The 25,698-nt window shown below is 44.8% G+C and overlaps 1 protein-coding gene across 1 annotated transcript in view; it reads right to left on the reverse strand.

Annotated features, from left to right (window-relative positions):
* Positions 1–25,391, reverse strand: part of LOC120860870 (NADPH oxidase 5-like) — a 46,713-nt gene extending 21,322 nt beyond the window's left edge. The window contains 9 exon segments of the mRNA XM_040236572.1: positions 181–363; positions 1,522–1,700; positions 1,878–2,031; positions 3,341–3,575; positions 4,830–5,057; positions 9,376–9,407; positions 9,409–9,615; positions 11,155–11,278; positions 25,195–25,391. Coding sequence (XP_040092506.1) covers positions 181–363; positions 1,522–1,700; positions 1,878–2,031; positions 3,341–3,575; positions 4,830–5,057; positions 9,376–9,407; positions 9,409–9,615; positions 11,155–11,278; positions 25,195–25,244 — 1,392 coding nt within the window. The 5' untranslated portion in view covers positions 25,245–25,391.
* Positions 25,392–25,698: the final 307 nt, after the last annotated feature.

The raw sequence follows: 25,698 nt of genomic DNA on the forward strand, positions 1-25,698 counted from the left end.
TGCCTACCTGCCATTCCCCTTCCAGAAGTGTCACTCTTGCAGGGCTGGACCACGTCTTGCACTTGCTTGTCTCCTCCACTGTGCTCCCTATTTCCTGGGGGTGGAGGTCTAACAGAGCACCCAGCTGCTGCACCCCACCACCTGGGACACCTCTTGGCTGACCTCAGGCCCCCTTTGTACCTTGGAAGGGAGGAGATTGACTTCCACGATGTGCAGGGCTGCCATGCGGGACGCTGCCAGGCTGATGGTTTTCTCCAGGAAGAACAACGTGCCAGGGACCAGCAGCCACTTCCAGAAGCTGGGCCCATGAAGGGTGAGCAGGACCCACATGGGGAGGTAGGACAGGTGGGTCCAGTAGAACAGCTGTGGGGGTGGGGGAGTAAAGGTGTCAAGGCACGGGGGTGGGGCAGAGCCAAGGTTCACGCCCAGAGCCTTGGCCATACACACCCTCTCCTGGGAACAGGCTTGCATAGAAGATTGGGGGTGGGAAGCTTTGTTGCCTCTTTGTTCTGAGGGCCTGGCTCAGAGAGTCTGTAAGTGAAGATTCTTGGCACTAGTGACAAACACCTAGAGCATCTGCCTGGGTGTGTTATGGGCAGGGTGGACTGGCCCCTCTGACGGGCTCATCAGCACCAGTGTCCCGACCCACTGACCCTTTCTCAGGGGGAAGGAAGGAAAGAGAGCAATGATGTTCTGGCAGTAGAGAAGAAAGAGCAAAGCCCTGAGTTTTAATACCTGCTCTGCTACTAGCTGTGTGGCCTTGGCCTGGTAAGTTACTTCTATGAGTCAGATTCCTCGTGGGTCAAGTGAGGATGCTGATTATGACTTCAATGGATCATTGCTGGCTCAGAGTAGGTGATTGTGTGTGTATATATATATATATATATATATTTCTGCTATGACCAAATCAGTCCAGGGGATACAATCTCCAAACTAGATCCTTTAGGACCTTCTATATCTCCAGGAGGCCAGAGAGAGGGAAGCAAGGCTAGACCTAACACCTGTAGAGCACCCACGTGCCAGGTGTGTGTCGTTATTGACTTCACCTGTATTATCTCATTTAATTTCTAAAATAACTCCAAAGGTAGAGAGTCACAGCTCCGCTTTACAGATGAGGGCAGTGGAATGACCAATAAGGAGTGGGGTGGGGATTAGAACTCTCAAGAGCTTGTTTCTTGCCCTCTCTGTGCCATCTTGAGCCTAGTTTAATCCAATTAGAGCAAGAGGATAAGCCAAAAAAAAAAAAAGGTAGAATCTTCTAGAGCAGAACATTTCACTCGCCAGACATACATCACAGTTCAGTGGCAGAACCCAAGTCACATGTCCACAGTATGCAAACCACCTGGAACTTCCTGGGCTCTATAAGTTGGAGGGGGCACAGCATGAAATGAAGATGGGTGACTCACTTTGCTGAACAACAGAAACCAACTATACTCCAATAAAAATTAATTTTTTTAAAAAAGGGAAGAAATGAAGGTGGGAGCCCAAGATAGGCCAGGCAAAGGGGAAAGGCTGGGGCACCTCAAAGTGGCCACTCCTGCGGACACAGGAGCTGGAGCAGGTGAACATGAGGAGCAGCAGCAGGAGCAGAGCCACGCCGGTCGGGGAGGCTGAGCCGTGGACCCAACCGATGCCAGGCCTCGTGGTGAGCAGGAGTTCCCAAAACCGGAAGGGGCTGGCCTCAGACTGAGCCTGGAGTGCTGGGGATGAGCACAAGACAAGCTCGGCCCACTGCACCTTTCTGCTGGGGTTCCCACTTCTCCCCATCCAGCTTATCCAGGACACCCTTCTCTGCCCACCGGGACACATGGGTGGGATAAATTAGTGGTTTGTGGAAAGCCCAGATCCCTACCCAACCCCAGCCCCAGGCTACTCACCAAAGTTCACCACGTGGGCCACGGTGTGCACGAGGGACAGCCCAACCACTACATAGCCCATAAGCTGGTGGAACTGGATGTTGTGGTCCAGCGGCAGGACCTGAGCCAGCCACGTGGCCCGCAGCCACGTGAGGCAGCGCCTGAGCATCAGCACCTGGCCAAGCAAAGCGGTAGAGAGCCCATCTGTCTCGCTCTCTAACCTGAGGCCTTCCCCTTCGCAGCAGTGTCTCCCTGCCTCCCCCTGAGAAGGCTGTGCTTACGGGTGGGCGGGGCTGGAGGGTGGGCGAGGCTAGGGGACATCACCACCTCCCCTGCCCTCAAGTCTTCCATTGCTGCCCTAGATTCATAGCTGGGGTCCCAAAGTAGGACCTCCAGAACTGGGCAGGGAAGAAGAAAATCTTACAGAATGTCTGTTTGTATTCCTTTTATCTCAACACGTGGGAAGCACGTAAACTTTTACTAATATTTAGGCTCTGTGTAGACATGGAGTCCTCATTTAGTCACAGGTCAGACAGGCACCATGTCCCATGTAGTTCTTGAGATGTCCTGAGGGGAGATGGCACTTTTCAAGGGGCTTGTGGCGAGGGCCCTCTCCCTTACTCATTTGCTTTAATTTATGCCTGTCCTATTGTGTGAACTTGCGGATTACATTAACTGCTTTTAATTTAAGTAAGCTAACTACCCCTCAGAAAGGACAAGTAGCTTAAAAAGATTCCCCACAGAGAAAATACAGATTGAAAATAGTGTTAATAAGGGAAGAGCAAGTGACCACCAAAATGAGTTATGTGTGTCCCTCTCCTGGTGTGAATTCTTTGTAGCCAGTTATGAGGTTAAAAATAAAACCCACTCTAGTAAGGAGATGATAGTGTCAAAAGGAGTATTTGAACTAGAGATGTACATCTCTGATCATTAAAGATGAGCCTTGCCTTATATTGTGCCTAAACCTATTGGCCAACAATAACAGGGCATGCATACAGTTATAAGTGAGCATACATTGAGTAATTGGAAGGGGTTTTTGTTTTTTGTTTATTTTTGTTGTGTTTTATTTCATTCCAGTTGTAGAAGTGTGTTATCAAATACACTTGGAAACCTCAGGCTCTGGTCCAGGGGATCACATTCTGGCATTCAAGGCTTCTTGAAGTATTCTCTTTCTGGCTGGAGCCCTGCACAGGAGCTAGCCTGACCTCCTCTGGATCTACCCTATGGAAAGTGCTTAGCACTGTGACTGGTACATAGCAAGCACACAAAAATGCCAGCTGTATTATTTACCTGCTGTGTGACAAGAGACCACTCACTGCCCCTCCCTGAGCCTTAGTCCCCACCACTGAGTGTTGGCCCAGTGGATTTCTAAGGTGCCATCCTGCGCTGCCAATGCAGGTGGCCATGCATGGGTCATTTGGTCTGAGAGGAGCCTACATCAGTCCCCCTGCCTGCTTCCCTGTGTTGTGTCCACAGAGCCCTACCGCGATGAAGCTGCAGTCAAAGTTGAGGCACTGGCCGCAGCCCTTGGCCACCATGACGCTGGCTCCGAAGGCCCGGTAGGCACTAGCTGCCAGGGCAAACAGCAGCACGTGGAGGCCCACGAAGACGGCCAGGCAGAGCGCATGGCTGCGGTGGTTGTGCCAGTAGGCAGAGGTCAGCGGGCGAGGTTGGCGCCGGTGTCGCTGGGGAGCTGGAGGCGTTAGCCAGTGAGCAGCACTGTAAGAGAGGACTCCACTCAGAGGGACGCGGGGCGGCGGGGACCACCGGAGCGGGAACCTGGAGACGCACTCCCTCCGCAGCTCTTGGGAGCCTCGGGGCACACAGGCTGGCTTCCTTTTGCATCAGGAAAGGGAGGTCAAGTGACTTGCTTACAGTCACACAGCGAGGTAGAACTGGGATCAGTCTCCTGTCTGTCTGATACCACACCCACGACTTTTTTTTTTTACTGTCTCGAGTGGGGAGACAATCATAACGGGTGGAAGAATCTGAGAAATTTTTGAAGTTAATACACAGAAAGAATGAAGTACAAAAGTGGCACTATTCAGAACGTGGAGTCAGACAAACTTAGGTCTGCTGTTACACCCTTTTTATATTATTCTCTCCACAGCGCCTATCAAATTCGTACTTGTCTAGTTTATGTACTTGTTTATTGGTATAAATTACCTCTCTCAGCCTGGAATGCAGCCCCAGCAGAGCTCTGCCATTACTGAGAACAAGGCTTGGTACAGAGTAGCTGCTCGAACAAGTTGAATAAATAACTGTCTTTGCTAATTATTTGTGTGCTCCTAGGCGGGTTACTCGGAGAAGGCAATGGCACCTCACTCCAGTACTCATGCCTGGAGAATCCCATGGACGGAGGAGCCTGGTGGGCTGCAGTCCATGGGGTCGCTGAGAGTCGGACACGACTAAGCAACTTCACTTTCACTTTTCCTTTCATGCACTGGAGAAGGAAATGGCAACCCACTCCAGTGTTCTTGCCTGGAGAATCCCAGGGACGGGGGAGCCTGGCGGGCTGCCGTCTCTGGGGTCGCACAGAGTCGGACACGCCTGAAGCGTCTTAGCAGTGGCAGCAGGCGGGTCACTTCAGCTGAAATAACTTTAATGTCTGTTTGTTACTTCATTCTTTGTGTACCCTCAATCTCCTTTTCCATGCTTGCAATGATACACTTGTAAAAATGCCCAGCACATAGTTGGTGCTTTAGTATTGAGTTGATTCTTAAGGAACCCTGTAGAAAATGCACGCATGACCACAGCTGCCCTGCAGAGGGCAGGACAGACCTTTGGCCCCAAGAGAAAGCAGGCAGAGGAGCTAAGCTGGGCCAGGGAGGGAACCCGAGGGGCGGGGCTGGGTGGGGCCGACCAGGGCGGGGCAGGGCCAGGCCGAGGGATCATCCTTGTGCTCAGACCACACTTTGCACCTGGGGTCTATTCCCGGCCCGGGCTGTGTCCTTGCACCAGACAGAGAAGTACCTGATGGTCAGGTTCTCCATGACCTCGGGGAAGCGCTGCAACTCGTCTCGGAGCTCCTCGAAGGTGATGGTGCCGCTGCAGTCCTTGTCGGCCGACTCAAAGAGCGCCAGCGTCAGCTGGTCTAGCTTCTCCTTGGGCAGCGAGATGGCGCTCTCGTACAGGCACGACTGCAGCACGGTGCGCAGCTCGTCAGCGTCAATGGAGCCGCTGCCTGTTTCAGGTGAAGTGAAGCCTAGTGGGGACCTGCACCTACCCCCCTCGCGCCTCACTCTGTACTTGCAAACTTCCCCCTGCCTTGCACAACCCCACATCGTGGGGTTAACTTCCTGTTCGTTCAGGTTTTTGCCAACCTGATGTCTTTAGGAGTAAAGACCAGGCAATCAAAGGACATATGGCACCTCCAGCTCACAAACCTTCCATGGCTCCCTACTGGGCTCAACAGAGGCAAACACCTTCCCAAGCAGGAAGAATCTTTGGCCTCAGTGCATGCCTTCCTCTAGAATCTGCAGCCTCCTCTCTAAGTACCACTCAACTTCCAAGACCATCTGCCCAGAAGATACACTTGCTTACTTAATCTGTAAGGAGCTATGTGCCCAGAGCCCCAGTTATTCAGAGGCAGATTGTATATGAGGTGGTGGTGAAGAGGTTTCCCTTTGTTCCCCAACGTGCAGCAGATTCTGCTCATCCATCCATGTTGTCCTGAGAGGCCACAGCTGGCCCCTCAAGTCCAGCGTTGTAACCTTATGTAAACATGAGTGGCTAAGAGTGATGTGAAAAGGAAGCCAAAAGTACAGTTGCCTCTCAGTATAGACAGATTCCTCACCTGCAAATTTGATCACAGTTGGTTGAATCTGTGGATGCATGAACCCACAGGTTATCAAGGGTAGACTGTATGTCTACATTTTATATAAAGGACTTGAACATCCATGGGTTTGGGTATCCACAGGGATCCTGGGATTAACTTGAGAAACAACTGTATCAACTGAGATGGGATCTGAGGCATTTTTTTTTCCTGTATATATTCTCATTCTTCATAAGTACTTGATTAGAAATTTCTTGACTTGTTTTGGATATAGACACTCATGAGGTAGCAATATGCTTCTGCCCCTTACTGTGTGATGGTGGGCTATAAGTCCTTTAGAATCTTGTGACTTTGTTCATCTCTAAAATGGGGCTTGCCTGGAAAATCCCATGGACAGAGGAGCCTGGTAGGCTGCAGTCCATGGGGTCGCTGAGAGTCAGACACGACTGAGCGACTTCACTTTCACTTTTCACTTTCATAATTGGAGAAGGAAATGGCAACCCACTCCAGTGTTCTTGCCTGGAGAATCCCAGGGACGGGGGAGCCTGGTGGGCTGCTGTCTATGGGGTTGCACAGAGTTGGACACGACTGAAGCGACATAGCAGCAGTAGCAGCAGCATTCCTCCCTTTCAGTATTGGTTCAAGGATAATAGATAATTATAAAGCAGAAAGGACTGATGCTGAAACTGAAGCTCTGGTATTTTGGTCATCTGATGCAAATAGCCAACTCATTGGTAAAGTCCCTGATGCTGGGAAAGATTGAGGAGAAGAGGGGGTCAGAGCATGAGATGGCTGGATGGCATCTCCAATGCAATGGGCATGAACTTAGCAAACTTCAGCAGATGATGAGGGACAGGGAGGCCTGGCATGTTGCAGTCCACGGGGTCACAAAGAGTTAGACACAACTGGGTGACCGAACAACAACAACAATGCAGTATTTGGAGGAAAGCAGCTACACATAAATGAAAGTCTTATTGGTACTGTGATCAATACTTGGGCCAAAGTCAAAGCCTGTAATCACAGTACAGTGCAGAGTCTAACACACCACTCTCCAGTCACACCTCCTGTCCTTCAGCTTAGGCAAGAGCCCAAGCCAAAAGCCATCATGGACCATACTTTAAAGAAAACCTTAGTAAAGCTCTGCCAAGAAACTCGTGAACCCTGGACCAACTTGTTTCCTATCGCACTCCTCAGGGTCCATGTAGCCCCCAGGAGGAGTCTGAGATTTAGCCCGTTTGAAGTGACCTATGGAGGCCTTTTCTTACTACTGAGGAATTCTAAGGGATGAGGGTGTGAACCAGGGTGTGTCCAGATATTATTAATCTTGGACACATTCAGAAGGCGATCCATGACTATGCCCAAAAGGCACTGCAAGCTCCCACTAAAAATGCAAAGGAAGGAGCCATTCCTTCACAAATAAATCCAGGGACCAGGTTCTTAAAACCTGGAAAGAGGGAGCCCCCCAACCCCAAGATCAACTATTGCACAGGATGGGATGAAGCCTTCCCTATCTGATCCAAAAAGGCTATGGATGTCTGTATGTCTCTTTTAAAAGAAACAGTTCCTTGATTTGGACTTCCAAAGTCCTTCCAAAGTGATAACAGGCCTTTTTTCATAGCCAAAATCATACAGGAGCTAGAGAAACCCCATAGGCCAGAGGGCCGTGCCCAGGAGCACAACAGCAGATGCAAATCCAGCCCAGTGACTCCTCTCAGTGCTCGTCAGTGGCCCCCCACTTACTCATTGTACTGAGACTCCAAACCATGACCTCTGGGGCCTGCCCAGTCTGGCTTCACCAACCACCCTAGTCTCACTGGGTACCTTTTTCCCATTCAGACTCCCTTCCTTTGATGATTCTGGGCTTTCAGAGCCTCTCTAAGCCACAAAGTTGCCAATGATGTAAGAACCAGGATAATTATTGCAGTGTCATTTATGATGCCAAAATAAGGACTGAGAACAATGGAAGTCTCCATTTTGGAAATGGTGTTTGAGTAAATAAGCAACAACTGACCCCTGTAAAGGTGTGTCCTGAGCTAGGCATTGTTTTGAGTTTACATAACTAATTTAATCCTATCAACCTCACAAGTACGTACTATTATGATGATCATTATTTTCATGTGATACATGGGGAAATTAAAGCATGGAAAAGTTAAGCAATTTGTCCAGGGTCAACAACTGGTAGAGCTGAGATTTGAACCTGGGTAACTTGGTCTCAGAGTCAGAGATCTTAACTACTAGGCTGTGTTTCATGGAATCATTGGGTCAAAGTCACACAGTAGCATATAACACAGTCATATAACTCCATTGAGTTTCCCCTTCACGTCTGTTAGATAGCTGTTATCAAAAAAAAAAAAAAAAAAAAAAAAAAAAACAGAAAAGTATAAGTATTGGAGAAACTGGAACCTTTATGCATTGCTGCTGTGAATGTAAAATGGTGCAACCACTGTGGAAAACAATATGGTAGTTCCTCAAAAAACAGAAAAGAGTTGTCCTGTGATCCAGTGATTCCATTTTTGGGTACATGCCCAAAAGAACCGAAAGCAGGGTTTTGAAGAGATATTTGTGCTCCCATATTTATAGCAGCATTATTCACAATAGCCAAAAGGTAGAAGCAACCCAAGTGTCCATTGACAAATGAATGGATAAACAAAATGTAGTATATACATACAACAGATCATATTCAGTTTTAAAAAAATAATGAAGTCCTGTCACACGGTACAACATGGGTGAACCTTGGGAACATTATGCTAAGTTAGATAAGCCAGTTACAAAAGGACAGCTATTATACAATTTCGCTTATATAAGGTGCCTGCTGCTGCTGCTGCTGCTGCTTCTGCTGCGTCGCTTCAGTCGTGTCGACTCTGTGTGACCCCATGGACGGGACCCCACCAGGCTCCCCCGTCCCTGGGATTCTCCAGGCAAGAACACTGGAGTGGGCTGCCATTTCCTTCTCCAATGCATGAAAGTGAAAAGTGAAAGGGAAGTCGCTCAGTCGTGTCCGACTCTTAGCCACCTCATGGACTGTAGACTACCAGGCTCCTCCATCAGTGAGATTTCCCAGGCAAGAAGACTGGAGTGGGGTGCCATTGCCTTCTCCGATAAGGTAGCTAGAATAGTCAAATTCTTGGAGAAGGGGGCAGTAAGGAGTTATTGTTTAGTTGGTACAGTGTCGGTCTGGAAAAATGAACAAGTTCTGCAGATGGATGGTGGCGATGGTTGCACAACAATGTGAATTTATGTAATGCTTCTGAACTATACACTTAGAAATGATTAAAGTGATAAATTTAATATTATGACTATTTTACTATAATAAAAATGACATTGTAAAGCAATACAGTCTTATATGAACGATTGTTTATATTGTTGAGTGAAGAAAGGCAGTGTATATAGTATTATAATCCCATTTTGTTTTTAAAAAACGTGTGATGAATGTGTATATGCGATCAGTTATAAGGCAGTATAGAAAAATGCAGTGGGTGATTTTTGCTGTCTTTTTAAAACCATTCTATATTGCCTAAAATGTTCATAGTGGGCTATTACTATTATTAAAAAGCAACAAACCAATTTCTTTTTTCAAACATGGAAAATAACAAAGGAAAGTTCTGGCTTCTCGTGAGTTGAATCAAGGGCATTTGTCTGCCTGCCAGTGTCCCACCCTCTCCCCCAACAAAAGGGAGATGAGGACCAGAAACTGGGCAGGGAACCCACAGAGGGAGAGGAAGCTGTCAGCCTCCCCTGTAGACATTAGCCCAGTGCTGGGTAGTCACTGAGATGGGCCCGCTCCCTTTGTCCCTCCCTCTGAGTCCTCCTCCCATCCCACAAAGGATGCTTACCATCGACGTCATACACCTGGAAGAGGAATTTGAGTTTGTCCATGGGGCTGCCGTGGATGAGCAAGGTCAGTGCCTTCTGCAGCTCCTGAAGTGTGATGGTGCCACTTCCGTCCGAGTCAAACAGGACAAAGAATCTCTCAGCAAAGAAAGACTGTGGCCAGAGGAGGACGGGAGATGGGTACAAATGAGGCCATGGAGCCTGGGCTTTGAATTCATTCACTCTGTGTGTGTATGTGCGTGTGTGTGTGTGTGTATGTACGCATGCCATGGGGTGGTGGGATTCAGGGAGGACTCAAGTGACTGAAATAGCCTGCGATCTGCCCAGTGAAGCCACACTAGGGGACAGTGTCCATGGCCCATCCTGTCAGCTGAGAACAACTTTGGGTTCTGGTAGGAGAACTGTTCAGATCCCTGTAGCGAGGATAGGCTTGTGTCTGGGTCCTGGGCCCCCTTCTGGCTCTCGGGCCTGGTAATTTGCATAGGCTCTCTGTCTCCACAACCCACCGCTGTCATCAGCCTTGCAGTCCAGACCTCTGGTGGCCCCTTACTCAACATGGGGAAAAGGTCAGATTGAGTGTCCCCCTGCAGGCTCCTCCCAGGTCCTGTCTTTTTCCCCTTAAGGTGACCCCGGTGACAGTGAAGCCAGGAAGGATTTATAAAGAAGGTGCCACTTGAATACCTGTGTCTTTGCCTTGTTTGGGCTGCCTATAGCCTACAACTAAATGTTCTTAATGTAGAGTTGTTCTTAACAGCACTTGTTCTCAGTTGCTGGTGCACTCACTCCATTCACCATTCAACCATTCATTCATTCAAGAATCATATCTGCACAAGCCCTTGCTTGCCAGGCAGGCTTTGTGTTAGGCACTGAAAACACAGAAATTAAGAAGACAGGCTGGGTCAGGGTCACAGATACGCCAGGCTGAGATCTGCTCTTTGAGGCAGGGAGAGGAGCCTGAGGACTTTAGTGTCTGATCTAATTCACAAGCATGAGGTCCACTGTGGGCAGTCAGCCCTGCCTTGGCTTCACTCTTTTTCACCTGGGTCCCTTTAGTAATGCCTTTATCACTCTCCCAATATCATTCTACCATCCTGAATGGCCTTCATCTTAAGATGTCTTACAGCCCCTATTAGGCAGAAGGCCTTTTTTCCCTTCCCCATATTGACTATGAAAGGAGACAGTGTTTAGAGTTCAAAGCAGTGCCTTGGTACCAGCAAGTGAGGGGTCCTCCCATCCAAACAGGGGCATTCAAATGTTATGGGGATGGGCAGAGGACACCGAGAGAGAGGACTGGGGATGGTGTAGCAGTGCCAACAGGACTTTAATGGATACAAACCATGGAAAATTTTGGTTTTTTGGCAGGAAACTTAAGTCTTGGCATTACCTCTGCCCATGAGGCTGGCGGTAAATGTAAGGTCAATAATATTTCTTAAGATTTGACAAGCTACTGATTTCCAACTTCATGTGTTGTTTGGAAGATCCCAGGAGGCCATGGCTGCCACCATGGATGGAAGGGCCCCAGTAACAGAGACAGAAATATCCTCTGGCCCTGCTAAGGAGTAGAGCCTCAAGCCCAAAGGAATCTGAGAAGCAACTTTTCCTTCCTTGTGAGGTACTGTGTCCTGCAAACCAGCTTGCTCCTCCTCTACAAAATATGAGCACAGGGCACCCACTTCTGGAGCAGACACTTGCCTCTTTCACCTTCAGGGCTTTTTTGAAGTCTTGCAGGTTGATTTCCCCATCTTCTCCGGCAATGGTCTTAAACTGGTGCGTCACCCACTGAAGCCACTTGGCATCCTCCTCGGCATTCATGGTGCTGGAAGACAAAGGAGATAGGTGTGTGGATTTGGGGTGTCTAAGGGCTCAGGAGGCCTCATGGTGGCCCCAGGACCTCTATCTTCCTCCAGCTGGGGTCTCGGGCTTCCCATGTGGTTGAACTAGCTTCAGGGTGGGAGCAGTGCTTCCCCACAGCTGCTTCTTGATGTCTTTAAATCTCTTCCTTCTATCTAGGGCATTGGCTGACCCCGGCTTAAGTCTCTTTAGGTTCTGGGATGACAGGGCCCCAGTGAACTGGGCCGCAGACGATGGGCTTAAGTTCAGAGAATGGCTCGCTCCACGGGTGTTGTTAACACGGTGACAGTGACATCCCACCTCACGTTTACCTGGCTCTTTACTGTGTTCTGAATCCTTCCCACTCATTCTTTGCTTTGGTCCTTGTTACCGAATGTAAAATACTCGACTGCTCTGAGCTTCCTTCCTCCCTAAGACATTTTACAGGGAGGAAACAGGCTCAGAGCCCTTCAGTTATTTAGCAGACTTTATTCAGCAGGTCAGCTCCAAGGCCAGTGCTTTTCCCATCAAACCCAAGAACCTCCACCCTCTGCCTGAACATTTCAAGTATAAGCCATGCGAGGGCTGAGACCGAGAGCTTGACTCTCCAGGTCCAGGATGTATCAGCAATGTCACAAGGGCATCAGCCATCTTAAACCCTCATAGATGGGCTAACTATACTGTGATGAGAACAGAGATGAACACTTCCTGTGGCATCAGAACCCAGCAATCCAAACTTGAGTCAATGATGAGTCAGTGAGTGAGAATTTATGTCATCTTATTCTCTAAACTTCCTTTGTGAGAATGGCTTTTGTCTATATCTCATGAGTTTAATATAACTTTAAATCAATCTTCGTTATCTGCAGATTCCATATATGGAAATAAGCCTACTTGCTAAATTTATTTGTAACCCCAAATCGATACTTGCAGCATTTCTGAGGTCACCGTGGACATGGGTAAGGTGGGAATGCATTTGAGTCACTCGATGCGCATGTTTCCTATTGAGGTCAACACAAGCAACAGTCTGCCTACTTGTCTCAGCTCTCAGACTATAAACAAACGGCTTTCCCACAATCTATTTAGTGTTGTGTGTTTCACATCTTTGCACTCTTCATTGGTGATTTCGCTCTTTAAAGTGGCCCTCAGGAGTAATACAAAGCACTGTCTAGTGTTCCTCAGCACAAAAGGCTGTGATCTGCCTTATGCAGAAATTACATTGTTAGATAAGCTTTGTTCAGACACGAGTTCTAGTGCTGTTGACCATAAGGTCTATGTTAACGAATCAACAATTTCTGCTTTTAAAGAAGTCTTTAACCAGAAACACACATAAAACAAAATCATGTATTGATCATTATATGCAACTTTGTGCTCATGAGCTGGTAGGAATCAAATCCTGTATTTATTTCCCCTAGGAATAAAGGTACAGAATTTCCTCATTCAGGGTTTGTGGTGACTTTACAGAATACAGTTCAGTTCAGTTCAGTTCAGTCGCTCAGTCGTGTCCGACTCTTTGTGACCCCATGAATCGCAGCATGCCAGGCCTCCCTGTCCATCACCAACTCCCGGAGATCACTCAGACTCACGTCCATTGAGTCCGTGATGCCATCCGGCCATCTCATCCTCTGTCGTCCCCTTCTCCTCCTGCCCCCAATCCCTCCCAGCATCAGAGTCTTTTCCAATGAGTCAACTCTTCGCATGAGGTGGCCAAAGTACTGGAGTTTCAGCTTTAGCATCATTCCTTCCAAAGAAATCCCAGGGCTGATCTTCAGAATGGACTGGTTGGATTTCCTTGCAGTCCAAGGGACCCTCAAGAGTCTTCTCCAACACCACAGTTCAAACACATCAATTCTTTGGCGCTCAGCCTTCTTCACAGTCCAACTCTCACATCCATACATGACCACAGGAAAAACCATAGCCTTGACTAGATGGACCTTAGTCGGCAAAGTAATGTCTCTGCTTTTGAATATACTATCTAGGTTGGTCATAACTTTTGTTCCAAGGAGTAAGCGTCTTTTAATTTCATGGCTGCAGTCACCATCTGCAGTGATTTTGGAGCCCCCCAAAATAAAGTCTGACACTGTTTCCACTGTTTCCCCATCTATTTCCCATGAAATGATGGGACCAGATGCCATGATCTTTGTTTTCTGAATGTTGAGCTTTAAGCCAACTTTTTCACTCTCCTCTTTTACTTTCATCAAGAGGCTTCTTAGTTCCTCTTCACTTTCTGCCATAAGGGTGGTGTCATCTGCATATCTGAGGTTATTGATATTTCTCCCGGCAATCTTGATTCCAGCTTGTGTTTCTCCAGTCCAGCGTTTCTCATGATGTACTCTGCATAGAAGTTAAATAAGCAGGGTGACAGTATACAGCCTTGACGTACTCCTTTTCCTATTTGGAACCAGTCTGTTGTTCCATGTCCAGTTCTAACTGTTGCTTCCTGACCTGCATACAGATTTCTCAAGAGGCAGATGAGGTGGTCTGGTATTCCCATCTCTTTCAGAATTTTCCACAGTTTATTGTATACAACTACCACAAAAAATGAGAATTAATTGTATATATAAATAAGATTAAAAATAAATGAGTTAAAGTGAAATGAGTCAGAGAAAGACAAATGTTTTATGATATCACTTATATGTGGAATGTAAAAACTAAAACATACTATGAACATAATGGAAAAGAAACAGATCCACAGATATAGAGAGCAAACTAGTGTTTACCCATAGAGAGAGGACAGGTGGAGAGGAAAGATAGAGGTAAGGGGTTAAGAGGTACAAACCATGTATAAAATAAGCTACAAGTATATATTGTATAACACAGGGAATGTAGCTAATATTTTTAACTATAAATGGAGTATAACCTTTAGAAAAATGAAATAAATGGGCTTTCACTTAAGAAACTAGAAAAAGAATAAAACACACACATACACAAATAGAAGGATAGACTCAAGTATAAAATCTGAAATTAAGAAACTAGAATACTGGGGAAAAAAAGGTCAAAATGGTAAACTGATTTTGGTTACAGCAATGGTTTTACAGATGCATGCACGTGTCAATACTCATCAAATTGTTCATTTTAATAATTGTACATCAATTATGCCTCAGTATAGTGAAAAAAGGGCTTCTTCCCTAGTGGCTCAGGTGATAAAGAATCCACCTGCAATGCAGGTGAACCAGGTTTGATCCCTGGGTTAGCAAGATCCTCTAAAGAAGGGAACGGCTACCCACTCCAGTATTCTTGCCTGGAGAATCCCATGAACAGAGGAGCCCGGAAGGCTACAGTCCATGGAGTCACAAACAGACATGACTGAGCGACTAAGCATGCATGCACATAGTGAAAAAACAAGTTGGTTCTATGATAATACTAAGTAAAAAAGCAGGATTAGAGAAAGTGAAAAAATAAAATATTAATATTGAGAAAGGCAATAGAATCCAGAAAACAGCTACAGAAATACGACTATTCTGTGCAACCAATTGGTGAACATAGAGAAATGAATTAATTTCAAGAAGTAACACTCTGAACAGACCAATAATCATTTAAATAGTAAGGGGGTTAAATGTCAGCATTTAAAATAATGTCAGGAAGATGGCGGAGGAATAGGACGGGGAGACCACTTTCTTCCTCACAAATTCATCAAAAGAACATTTCAACTCTGAGTAAATTCCACAAAACAACTTCTGAATGCTGGCAGAGGACATCAGGCACCCAGAAAAGCAGATCATTGTCTTCAAAAACAGGTAGGAAAAAATATAAAAGACAAAAAAAGAGACAAAGGAGGTAGGGCGGGAGCTCCGTCCCAGGAAGGGAGTCCTGTCCTGGGAAGGGAGTCTTAAAAAGAGAGAAGTTTCCAAACACCAGGAAACACTCTCGCTGCTGAGTCTGTGGCAAGCCTTGGAAGCACAGAGGGCAACATAACAGGGAAGAAAAATAAATAAATAATTAAAACCAACAGATTACGAGCCCAACTGTAACTCCCCCAGTGGAGAAGCAGCACAGACGCCTGCATCCATCACTAGCAAGTGGGGGCTGGGCAGGGAGGCGCGGGCTGCAGTGCTTTTTAAGAATCAGGCCAGAATGCCCCGAGTGTAACCAGAGCGACCTAACTTGGGCTAGCATACCACACAGTCAGATAGCTACCACGCGAAAAGCTCTAATGTAAGACACCACCAGGACTGCGCACAGAACAAAGGACGGAACAGAAATAGCCGGCTGTAGACCATCCCCCTCTGGTGACAGGCAGCCCCAGCCATAAGGGCTGGAAGGGAGAAATTGCAGCCCCGGAGAGACATCTCCTACCAAACTGTAAGCAGGCTTCTTTGCTAAGACTTCTTGGGGTTCTGGACAGTCACCATCCGCCTCTGAAGGGGCGCCAGCAGTATACCCAGAAAACTGAGCAGCAGGCACGGGAAAGGTGATAAGTCGCAGCGACCACGCTCGCCAAACACCTGAGCTACTCGGACCTGGGAAGGGCCCAAAAGGCAGGCCCAACCGAATCTGCACCTCTGAGGGCTACCTGAGAGCCAAGCCTGAGCAGCTTAGACCGGGGAGGTGCATGCAACCTAGGGCCAGCCTCAGACGGTTCCTGGGGGAGCAACGTAGAGCCTGAGCAGTGTGCACCGTGAGCATGCGTGGCTGAGACACTGTGAGCACACATCAGTATTATTTGTTTGCAGCATCCCTTCCTCCCAACAGTGCGACTGAACAAGTGAGCCTGAAAAAAAAAAAAAGTGTCCACCACTGTCCCCCTTGTGTCAGGGAGGAAATCAGAAACTGAAGAGACCAGCAAACAGAAGAAGCTAAGCAGAGGCAACCGCCTTGGAAGTGACCCCACACTGCCCACAACACCAGAGAAAGTCCCAGATATATCTTTACTATTTTTACGATCATTCTCTCTCTCTTTTTTTTTAAATTGATGTTGCTGTTTGATTGTTTTTTCTTCTTTTCTTTTTCTTTTTTTTATTTAACTTTTTAAAAATTTTAAGTCCTCCATTTCTCCTTTAATTTTTATTTCTATAACCTAAACACTGGACTGGAAGAAGCACAAGCTGGAATCAAGATTGCCGGGAGAAATATCAATAACCTCAGATATGCAGATGACACCACCCTTATGGCAGAAAGTGAAGAGGAACTAAGAAGCCTCTTGATGAAAGTAAAAGAGGAGAGTGAAAAAGTTGGCTTAAAGCTCAACATTCAGAAAACAAAGATCATGGCATCTGGTCCCATCATTTCATGGGAAATAGATGGGGAAACAGTGGAAACAGTGTCAGACTTTATTTTGGGGGGCTCCAAAATCACTGCAGATGGTGACTGCAGCCATGAAATTAAAAGACGCTTACTCCTTGGAACAAAAGTTATGACCAACCTAGATAGTATATTCAAAAGCAGAGACATTACTTTGCCAACAAAGGTCTGTCTGTCTAGTCAAGGCTATGGTTTTTCCTGTGGTCATGTATGGATGTGAGAGTTGGACTGTGAAGAAGGCTGAGCACCAAAGAATTGATGTGTTTGAACTGTGGTGTTGGAGAAGACTCTTGAGAGTCCCTTGGACTGCAAGGAGATCCAACCAGTCCATTCTGAAGGAGATCAACTCTGGGACTTCTTTGGAAGGAATGATGCTAAAGCTGAAACTCCAGTACTTTGGCCACCTCATGCGAAGAGTTGACTCATTGGAAAAGACTCTGATGCTGGGAGGGATTGGGGGCAGGAGGAGAAGGGGACGACAGAGGATGAGATGGCTGGATGGCATCACGGACTCGATGGACATAAGTCTGAGTGAATTCCAGGAGATGGTGATGGACAGAGAGGCCTGGCGTGCTGCAATTCACGGGGTCGCAAAGAGTCGGACACGACTGAGCGACTGAACTGACTGACTGACTGACTATTACTTAAAAAAAAAGACCCTATTTTTAAAGCAAACGCCGTATATATATATTTTTTATGGTTGTTGTATTTTAATAATTCTTGTGACTTTGTTTTTTTCTTCTTCTTCTTCTTTTCTTTAATATTGTATTTTTGAAAATCCAACCTCTACTCTAGATTTTTAATCTTTGCTTTTTGGTATTTGTTGTCAATTTTGTACATTTAAAAACCCAATCTTCAGTACCCAATTTTACCTGAGAGCAAGATTACTGGCTTGACCACTCTCTCCTCCTTTGAACTCTCCTTTTTCTCCACCAGGTTGTCTCTGTCTCCTCCCTCCCCCTTCTCTTCTCTAACCAACTCTGTGAATCTCTGTGTGTTCCAGTCAATGGAGAACACCTAGGGAACTGGTTACTGGCTGGATCTGTCTCTCTCCTTTTCACTTCTCTCTTTTATCCTACTGGCCACCTCTGCCTACTTCCTCCCTCTCCTCTTCCCTGTATAAATCCGTGAACATCTCTGAGCGGTCCAGACTGTGGAGCACACATAAGGAAGTGATTACTGGCTAGCTGGCTCTCTCCTCTTTTGATCCTACCTCATCTCATTCCAGTCACCTCTAACTCCCCTCTCCTTCTTCTCTTCTCTATGTAACTCAGTGAACCTCTTTGGGTATCCCTCAATGTGGAGAAACTTTTCATCTCTAACCTAGATGTTTTATCATTGGTGCTGTATAGATGGAGAAGTCTTGAGGCTACTGTAAAAATAAAACTGAAAACCAGAAGCAGGAGGCTTAAGTCCAAATCCTGAGAACATCAGAGAACTCCTGACTCCAGGGAACATTAATTGATAGGAGCTCATCAAACACCTCCACATCTACACTGAAACCAAGCACCACCCAAGGGCCAACAAGTTCCAGAGCAAGACATACCAGGCAAATTCTCCAGCAACACAGGAACACAGCCCTGAGCTTCAATATACAGGCAGCTCAAAGTTACTCCAAAACCAGTGACATCTCATAATTCATTACTGGACACCTCATTGCACTCGAGAGAGAAGAAATCCAGTTTCACCCACCATAACTCCGACACAAGCTTCCCTAACCAAGAAACTGTGACAAGTCACTGATACAACCCCACCCACAGAGAGGAAACTCCATAATAAAGAGAACTCCACAAATTCCCAGAATACAGAAAAGCCACCCCAAACGCAGCAATATAACCAAGATGAAGAGACAGAGGAATACCAGCAGGTAAAGGAACAGGAGAAATGCCCACCAAACCAAACAAAAGAGGAAGAGATAGGGAATCTACCTGAGAAAGAATTCCAAATAATGATAGTGAAAATGATCCAAAATCTTGAAATCAAAATGGAATCACAGATAAATAGCCTGGAGACAAGGATTGAGAAGATGCAAGAAAGGTTTAACAAGGACCTAGAAGAAATAAAAAAGAGTCAGTATATAATGAATAATGCAATAAATGAGATCAGAAACACTCTGGAGGCAACAAATAGTAGAATAACGGAGGCAGAAGATAGGATTAGTGAAATAGAAGATAGAATGGTAGAAATAAATGAATCAGAGAGGAAAAAAGGTAAACAAATTAAAAGAAATGAGGACAATCTCAAAGACCTCCAGGACAATATGAAACCCTCCAACATTCGAATTATAGGAGTCCCAGAAGAAGACAAAAAAAAAAGACCATGAGAAAATACTTGAGGAGATAATAGTTGAAAACTTACCTAAAATGAGGAAGGAAATAACCACCCAAGTCCAAGAAACCCAGAGAGTTCCAAACAGGATAAACCCAAGACAAAACACCCCAAGACACATATTAATCAAATTAACAAAGTTCAAACACAAAGAACAAATATTAAAAGCAGCAAGGGAAAAACAACAAATAACACACAAGGGGATTCCCATAAGGATAACTGCAGATCTTTCAATAGAAACTCTTCAGGCCAGGAGGGAATGGCAGGACATACTTAAAGTGATGAAAGAAAATAACCTACAGCCCAGATTACTGTACCCACCAAGGATCTCATTCAAATATGAAGGAGAAATCAAAAGCTTTACAGACAAGCAAAAGCTGAGAGAATTCAGCACCACCAAACCAGCTCTCCAACAAATGCTAAAGGATCTTCTCTAGACAGGAAACACAAAAAGGGTGTATAAACCCAAACCCAAAACAATAAAGTAAATGGCAACAGGATCATACTTATCAATAATTACCTTAAATGTAAATGGGTTGAATGCCCCAACCAAAAGACAAAGACTGGCTGAATGGATACAAAAACAAGACTCCTATATATGCTGCCTACAAGAAACCCACCTCAAAACAAGGGACACGTACAGACTGAAAGTGAAGGACTGAAAAAAGATATTCCACGCAAATAGAGACCAAAAGAACGCAGGAGTAGCAATACTCATATCTGATAAAATAGACTTTAAAACAAAGGCTGTAAAAGAGTCAAAGAAGGACACTACATAATGATCAAAGGATCAATCCAAGGAGAAGATATAACAATTATAAATATATATGCACCCAACATAGGAGCACCGCAATATGTAAGACAAATGCTAACAAGTATGAAAGGGGAAATTAACAATAACACAATAATAGTGGGAGACTTTAGTACCCCACTCACACCTATGGACAGATCAACTAAACAGAAAATTAACAAAGAAACACAAACTTTAAATGATACAATAGACCAGTTAGACCTAATTGATATCTCTAGGACATTTCACCCCAAAACAATGAATTTCACCTTTTTCTCAAGTGCTCACGGAACCTGCTCCAGGATAGATCACATCCTGGGCCATAAATCTAACCTTGATAAATTTTAAAAAATTGAAATCATTCCAAGCATCTTTTCTGACCATAATGCGTTAAGATTAGATCTCAAATACAGGAGGAAAACTATTAAAAATGCCAACATATGGAGGCTGAACAACACGCTTCTGAATAACCAACAAATCACAGAAGAAATCAAAAAAGAAATCAAAATATGCATAGAAATGAATGAAAATGAAAATACAACAACCCAAAACCTATGGGACACTATAAAAGCAGTGCTAAGAGGAAAGTTCATAGCAATATAGGCATACCTCAAGAAACAAGAAAAAAGTCAAATAAATAACCTAACTCTACACCTAAAGCAACTAGAAAAGGAAGAAATGGAGAACCCCAGAGTTAGTAGAAGGAAATAAATCTTTAAAATTAGGGCAGAAATAAATGCAAAAGAGACCATAGCAAAAATCAACAAAGCCAAAAGCTCGTTCTTTGAAAGGATAAACAAAATTCACAAACCATTAGCCAGACTCATCAAGAAACAAAGGGAGAAAAATCAAATCAATAAAATTAGAAATGAACATGGAGAGATCACAACAGACAACACAGAAATACAAAGGATCATAAAATACTACTATCAGCAATTATATGCCAATAAAATAGACAACGTGGAAGAAATGGACAAATTCTTAGAAAAGTACAACTTTCCAAAACTGAGCCAGGAAGCAATAGAAAATCTTAACAGACCCATCACAAGCACGGAAATTGAAACTGTAATCAGAAATCTTCCAGCAAACAAAACCCCAGGTCCAGACGGCTTCACAGCTGAATTCTACCAAAAATTTAGAGAAGAGCTAACACCTATCCTACTCAAACTCTTCCAGAAAATTGCAGAGGAAGGTAAACTTCCAAACTCATTCTATGAGGCAACCATCACCCTAATACCAAAACCTGACAAAGATGCCACAAAAAAAAGAAAACTACAGGCCAATATCACTGATGAACATAGATGCAAAAATCCTTAAAAAAATTCCAGCAATCAGAATCCAACAATACATTAAAAAGATCATACACCATGACCAAATGGGCTTTATCCCAGGGATGCAAGGATTCTTCAATATCCACAAATCAATCAATGTAATTCACCACATTAACAAATTGAAAAATAAAAACCATATGATTATCTCAATAAATGCAGAGAAGGCCTTTGACAAAATTCAATATCCATTTATGATAAAAACTCTCCAGAAAGCAGGAATAGAAGGAACACTTCTCAACATAATAAAAGCTATATATGACAAACCCACAGCAACCATTATCCTCAATGGTGAAAAATTGAAAGCATTTCCCCTAAAGTCAGGAACAAGACAAGGATGTCCACTTTCACTGCTACTATTCAACATAGTTCTGGAAGTTTTGGCCATAGCAATCAGAGCAGAAAAAATAAATAAATAAAAGGAATCCAAATTGGAAAAGAAGAAGTAAAACTCTCACTGTTTGCAGATGACATGATCCTCTACATTGGAAACCCTAAAGACTCCACCAGAAAATTACTAGAGCTAATCAATGAATATAGTAAAGTTGTAGGATATAAAATCAACACACAGAAATCCCTTGCATTCCTATACACTAATAATGAGAAAGTAGAAAAAGAAATTAAGGAAACAATTCCATTCACCAAGGCAACGAAAAGAATAAAATACTTAGGACTATATCTACCTAAAGAAACTAAAGACCTATATATAGAAAACTATAAAACACTGGTGAAAGAAATCAAAGAGGACACTAATAGATGGAGAAATAGACCATGTTCATGGATCGGAAGAATCAGTATAGTTAAAAAGAGGATACTACCCAAAGCAATCTACAGATTCAATGCAATCCCTATCAAGCTACCAGCGGTATTTTTCACAGAGCTAGAACAAATAATTTCACAATTTGTATGGAAATACAAAAAACCTCGAATAGCCAAAGCAATCTTGAGAAAGAAGAATGGAACTGGAGGAATCAACCTGCCTGACTTCAGGCTCTACTACAAAGCCACAGTCATCAAGACAGTATGGTACTGGCACAAAGACAGAAATATAGATCAATGGAGCAAAATAGAAAGCCCAGAGTTAAATCCACACACCTATGGACACCTTATCTTCGACAAAGGAGGCAAGAATATACAATAGATTAAAGACAATCTCTTTAACAAGTGGTGCAGGGAAAACTGGTCAACCACTTGTAAAAGAATGAAACTAGATCACTTTCTAACACTATACACAAAAATAAACTCAAAATGGATTAAAGATCTAAATGTAAGACAAGTAACTATAAAACTCCTAGAGGAGAACATAGGCAAAACACTCTCCAACATAAATCACAGCAGGATCCTCTATGACCCACCTCCCAGAATACTGGAAATAAAAGCAAAAATAAACAAATGGGATCTAATTAAAATTAAAAGCTTCTGCACAACAAAAGAAACTATAAGCAAGGTGAAAAGAGAGCCTTCTGGATGGGAGAAAATAATAGCAAATGAAGCAACTGACAAACAACTAATCTCAAAAATATACAAGCAACTTACGCAGCTCAATTCCAGAAAAATAAACGACCCAATGAAAAAATGGGCCAAAGAACTAAATAGACATTTCTCCAAAGAAGACATACGGATGGCTAACAAACACATGAAAAGATGCTCAACATAACTCATTATCAGAGAAATGCAAATCAAAACCACAATGAGGTACCATTTCACACCAGTCAGAATGGCTGCGATCCAAAAGTCTACAAGAAATAAATGCTGGAGAGGGTGTGGAGAAAAGGGAACCTTCTTACACTGTTGGTGGGAATGCAAATTAGTACAGCCACTATGGAGAACAGTGTGGAGATTCCTTTAAAAATTGCAAATAGAACTGCCTTATGACCCAGCAATCCCACTGCTGGGCATACACACTGAGGAAACCAGAATCGAAAGAGACACGTATACCCCAGTGTTCATCACAGCACTGTTTATAATAGCCAGGACATGGAAACAACCTAGATGTCCATCAGCAGATGAATGGATAAGAAAGCTGTGGTACATATACACACTGGAGTATTACTCAGCCATTAAAAGGAATACATTTGAATCAGTTCTAATGAGGTGGACGAAACTGGAGCCTATTATACAGAGTGAAGTAAGCCAGAAAGAAAAACACCAATACAGTATACTGACACATATATATGGAATTTAGAAAGATGGTAATGATAACCCTGTATGCGAGACAGCAAAAGAGACACAGATGTATAGAACAGTCTTTTGGACTCTGTGGGAGAGGGAGAGGGTGGGATGATTTGGGAGAATGGCATTGTAACATGTATACTATCATGTAAGAAATGAATCGCCAGTCTATGTTCTATACAGGATACAGGAGGCTTGGGGCTGGTGCACGGGGATGATCCAGAGATGGTATGCGGTGGGAGGTGGGAGGGGGGTTCAGGATTGGGAACTCATGTACACCCATGGCGGATTCATGTCAATGTATGGCAAAACTAACACAGTATTGTAATGCAAAATAAAGTAAAAATAAAAATTAAAAAAATAAATAAATAAAATAAAATAATGTCAGGCCCAGCTTGTTTTCACAGTTGAGCTTTCTTTAATCTTCAGAAAACAAGTCCAATGACAAACTATCTCAGATTGTAGAAAATGATGGTAAGATCCCTAGTTTATAAGCTATCATTACCCAATCCCACTGAGGACAGCATGTGAAAAGAGAAAATTCTGGACAAGTTTCACTTACAGAGATGCAAAACTCTAAAATATAACCTAGTTAAATCCTAAAGTTTACTTTAAAAATTAGGGACTTCTCTGGTGGTCCAGCGGTTAAGACTCCAAGCTTCCACTACAGGGGGTTCTCACCCCTGATCGAGGAACTAAGATCTCACATGCCACATGGCATGGCCAGGAAGTAAAAATCAATTATCATCATCATCAGGAAGGACTTACTTTAGTAATATAAGTGTGGTTCACTTCTAAGAAGTCTATCAACAGCCCTCTGCAGCCCAACAGGACAGTCTCCTAAGAGCATGATTCTCAGACCCTGGTTAGTGCTTGTCAGAAACAGAGGAAGCTGGTGAAATGCCCATTCTGAGTCACCAAATTTGCGGCAGGGTCCAGGAATCTGCGTATTCACCAACTTTGGGGCGGGGCCCAGGAATCTGCATGTGTAGGCAGCACCCTGACTGTGACCCACACAATGTGGCCCAGGCTCACACCTGGAGAAGCATGGCCCTGAGGATTAGGCAGCCTCACCCACTACTTCTCTTGGGACCCCACAAGAAGACATTCCATAAGCAGAGCGAATTCTAGGAAACAGGCTGCACACCACTGCTAACCCAGGGAGCATGGGGGCAGGGTATCAAATATTAACCTCCCTCGTCTCAGAAATATTAGTGTGCCTGGCCTACAGGATGAGAAAGGAAACTCTGCAAAGGGGCTGGGGAAGAGACAACTGGTGGGAAGTAAAGAGTGAGGGAGGGTGGGGAAAACGAGGTGGTCCTCGACAAGAAACCAGGAATCTGCAGGTTTCAGAGCTCAAGGGGAAGCTGGTGCTGACGAGAGCCCAGAACTGTCCCCAGGAGACCCGGTTCTTAGGTCCACTGGCCCCAGTGTGTAATAGTTTCCTCATCTGTGTGTTCATGTGTGCTAAGGCACTTCAGTCGTGTCCAACCCTTGGCAAACCCATGGACTGTAGCCTGCCAGGCTCCTCTGTTCATGGGGTTCTCCAGGCAAGAATATTGGAGTGGGTTGCCATTTCCTTCTCCTGGGGATCTTCCCACCCCAGGAATTGAACCCATGTCTCTTACGTCTTCTGCATTGGCAGGTGGGTTTTTTGTTTTTTTTTTTTAAATCACTAGTGCCACCTGGGAAGCCCTCTTCACCTGTAAATGTGACAGTCAATCTTTCAACCAAGGGTTGCCACGGGGACCCAATGAGATTCTGTTTCAAAAGTGAAACTGGTGAACACTGCACAAATGTTAGGTATGGTTATTAGTCTGGTTATTAGACTTGGCCAATTCCTTATTTTATAGATGAGAAAACAGGCCCAGAGAGGGCAGGTGACTTGCTCAAGACTATACAGCTTGCTAGTAACCAGAAAAGAGCATGCTCGGATCTCCTTACTTCTGCCACAGGTAGTCTACCCTTTGTGGACCCCCAAAGGAATAAGCACTCCTGCCTTTCCCTTGTCCCTGGTATGGAATGTGAGACAAATGAGCCACTCACCCTCTGAAGCCTTCAGAGTCTGTCCAGGCTGTGTCTCCCAGCGCACTCATCTTCTTCACTGTCTTTTAGACCACAGGTCCCGGAAAGGCTGCTGTTCGTACAGCAGCCCGCGTCCTGAAGCCCACAGTTTATCTCTCCCCAGCTACTCTTCCTGCCTTTCCTACAAAGCTGCTCACACCCACAGCTGCTCATTGAGCCATGTGCTGGCTGGTGGCCAGCTTGTTTCAGAGAAATTTTAAGAAGGAAACCTGGAACAGAGTGGGGCAAGCCTTTTCCTGGGAATGATGTTGGCTATGTTCCATCTAGTCCAGTACCTTCCACCTTCCCTCCCTCAAGGAGACTGGACAGGCAGGAGATCTAGAAATGTACCATGAAAAAAAGTGCTCCATGAGACTTCATGGCCCACAGTCCCATCAGTTACCAACAAAAATGCTGAGGACTTCACACATGGTGCCTGATTGAATATGTAACCCAGCCCTGCTTGGGGGTGTTAGCATCATCACT

The sequence above is a fragment of the Oryx dammah genome, unplaced genomic scaffold (genome assembly GCF_014754425.2).
Source record: "Oryx dammah isolate SB20612 unplaced genomic scaffold, SCBI_Odam_1.1 HiC_scaffold_11209, whole genome shotgun sequence".
In the NCBI taxonomy this organism is placed as follows: domain Eukaryota; kingdom Metazoa; phylum Chordata; class Mammalia; order Artiodactyla; family Bovidae; genus Oryx; species Oryx dammah.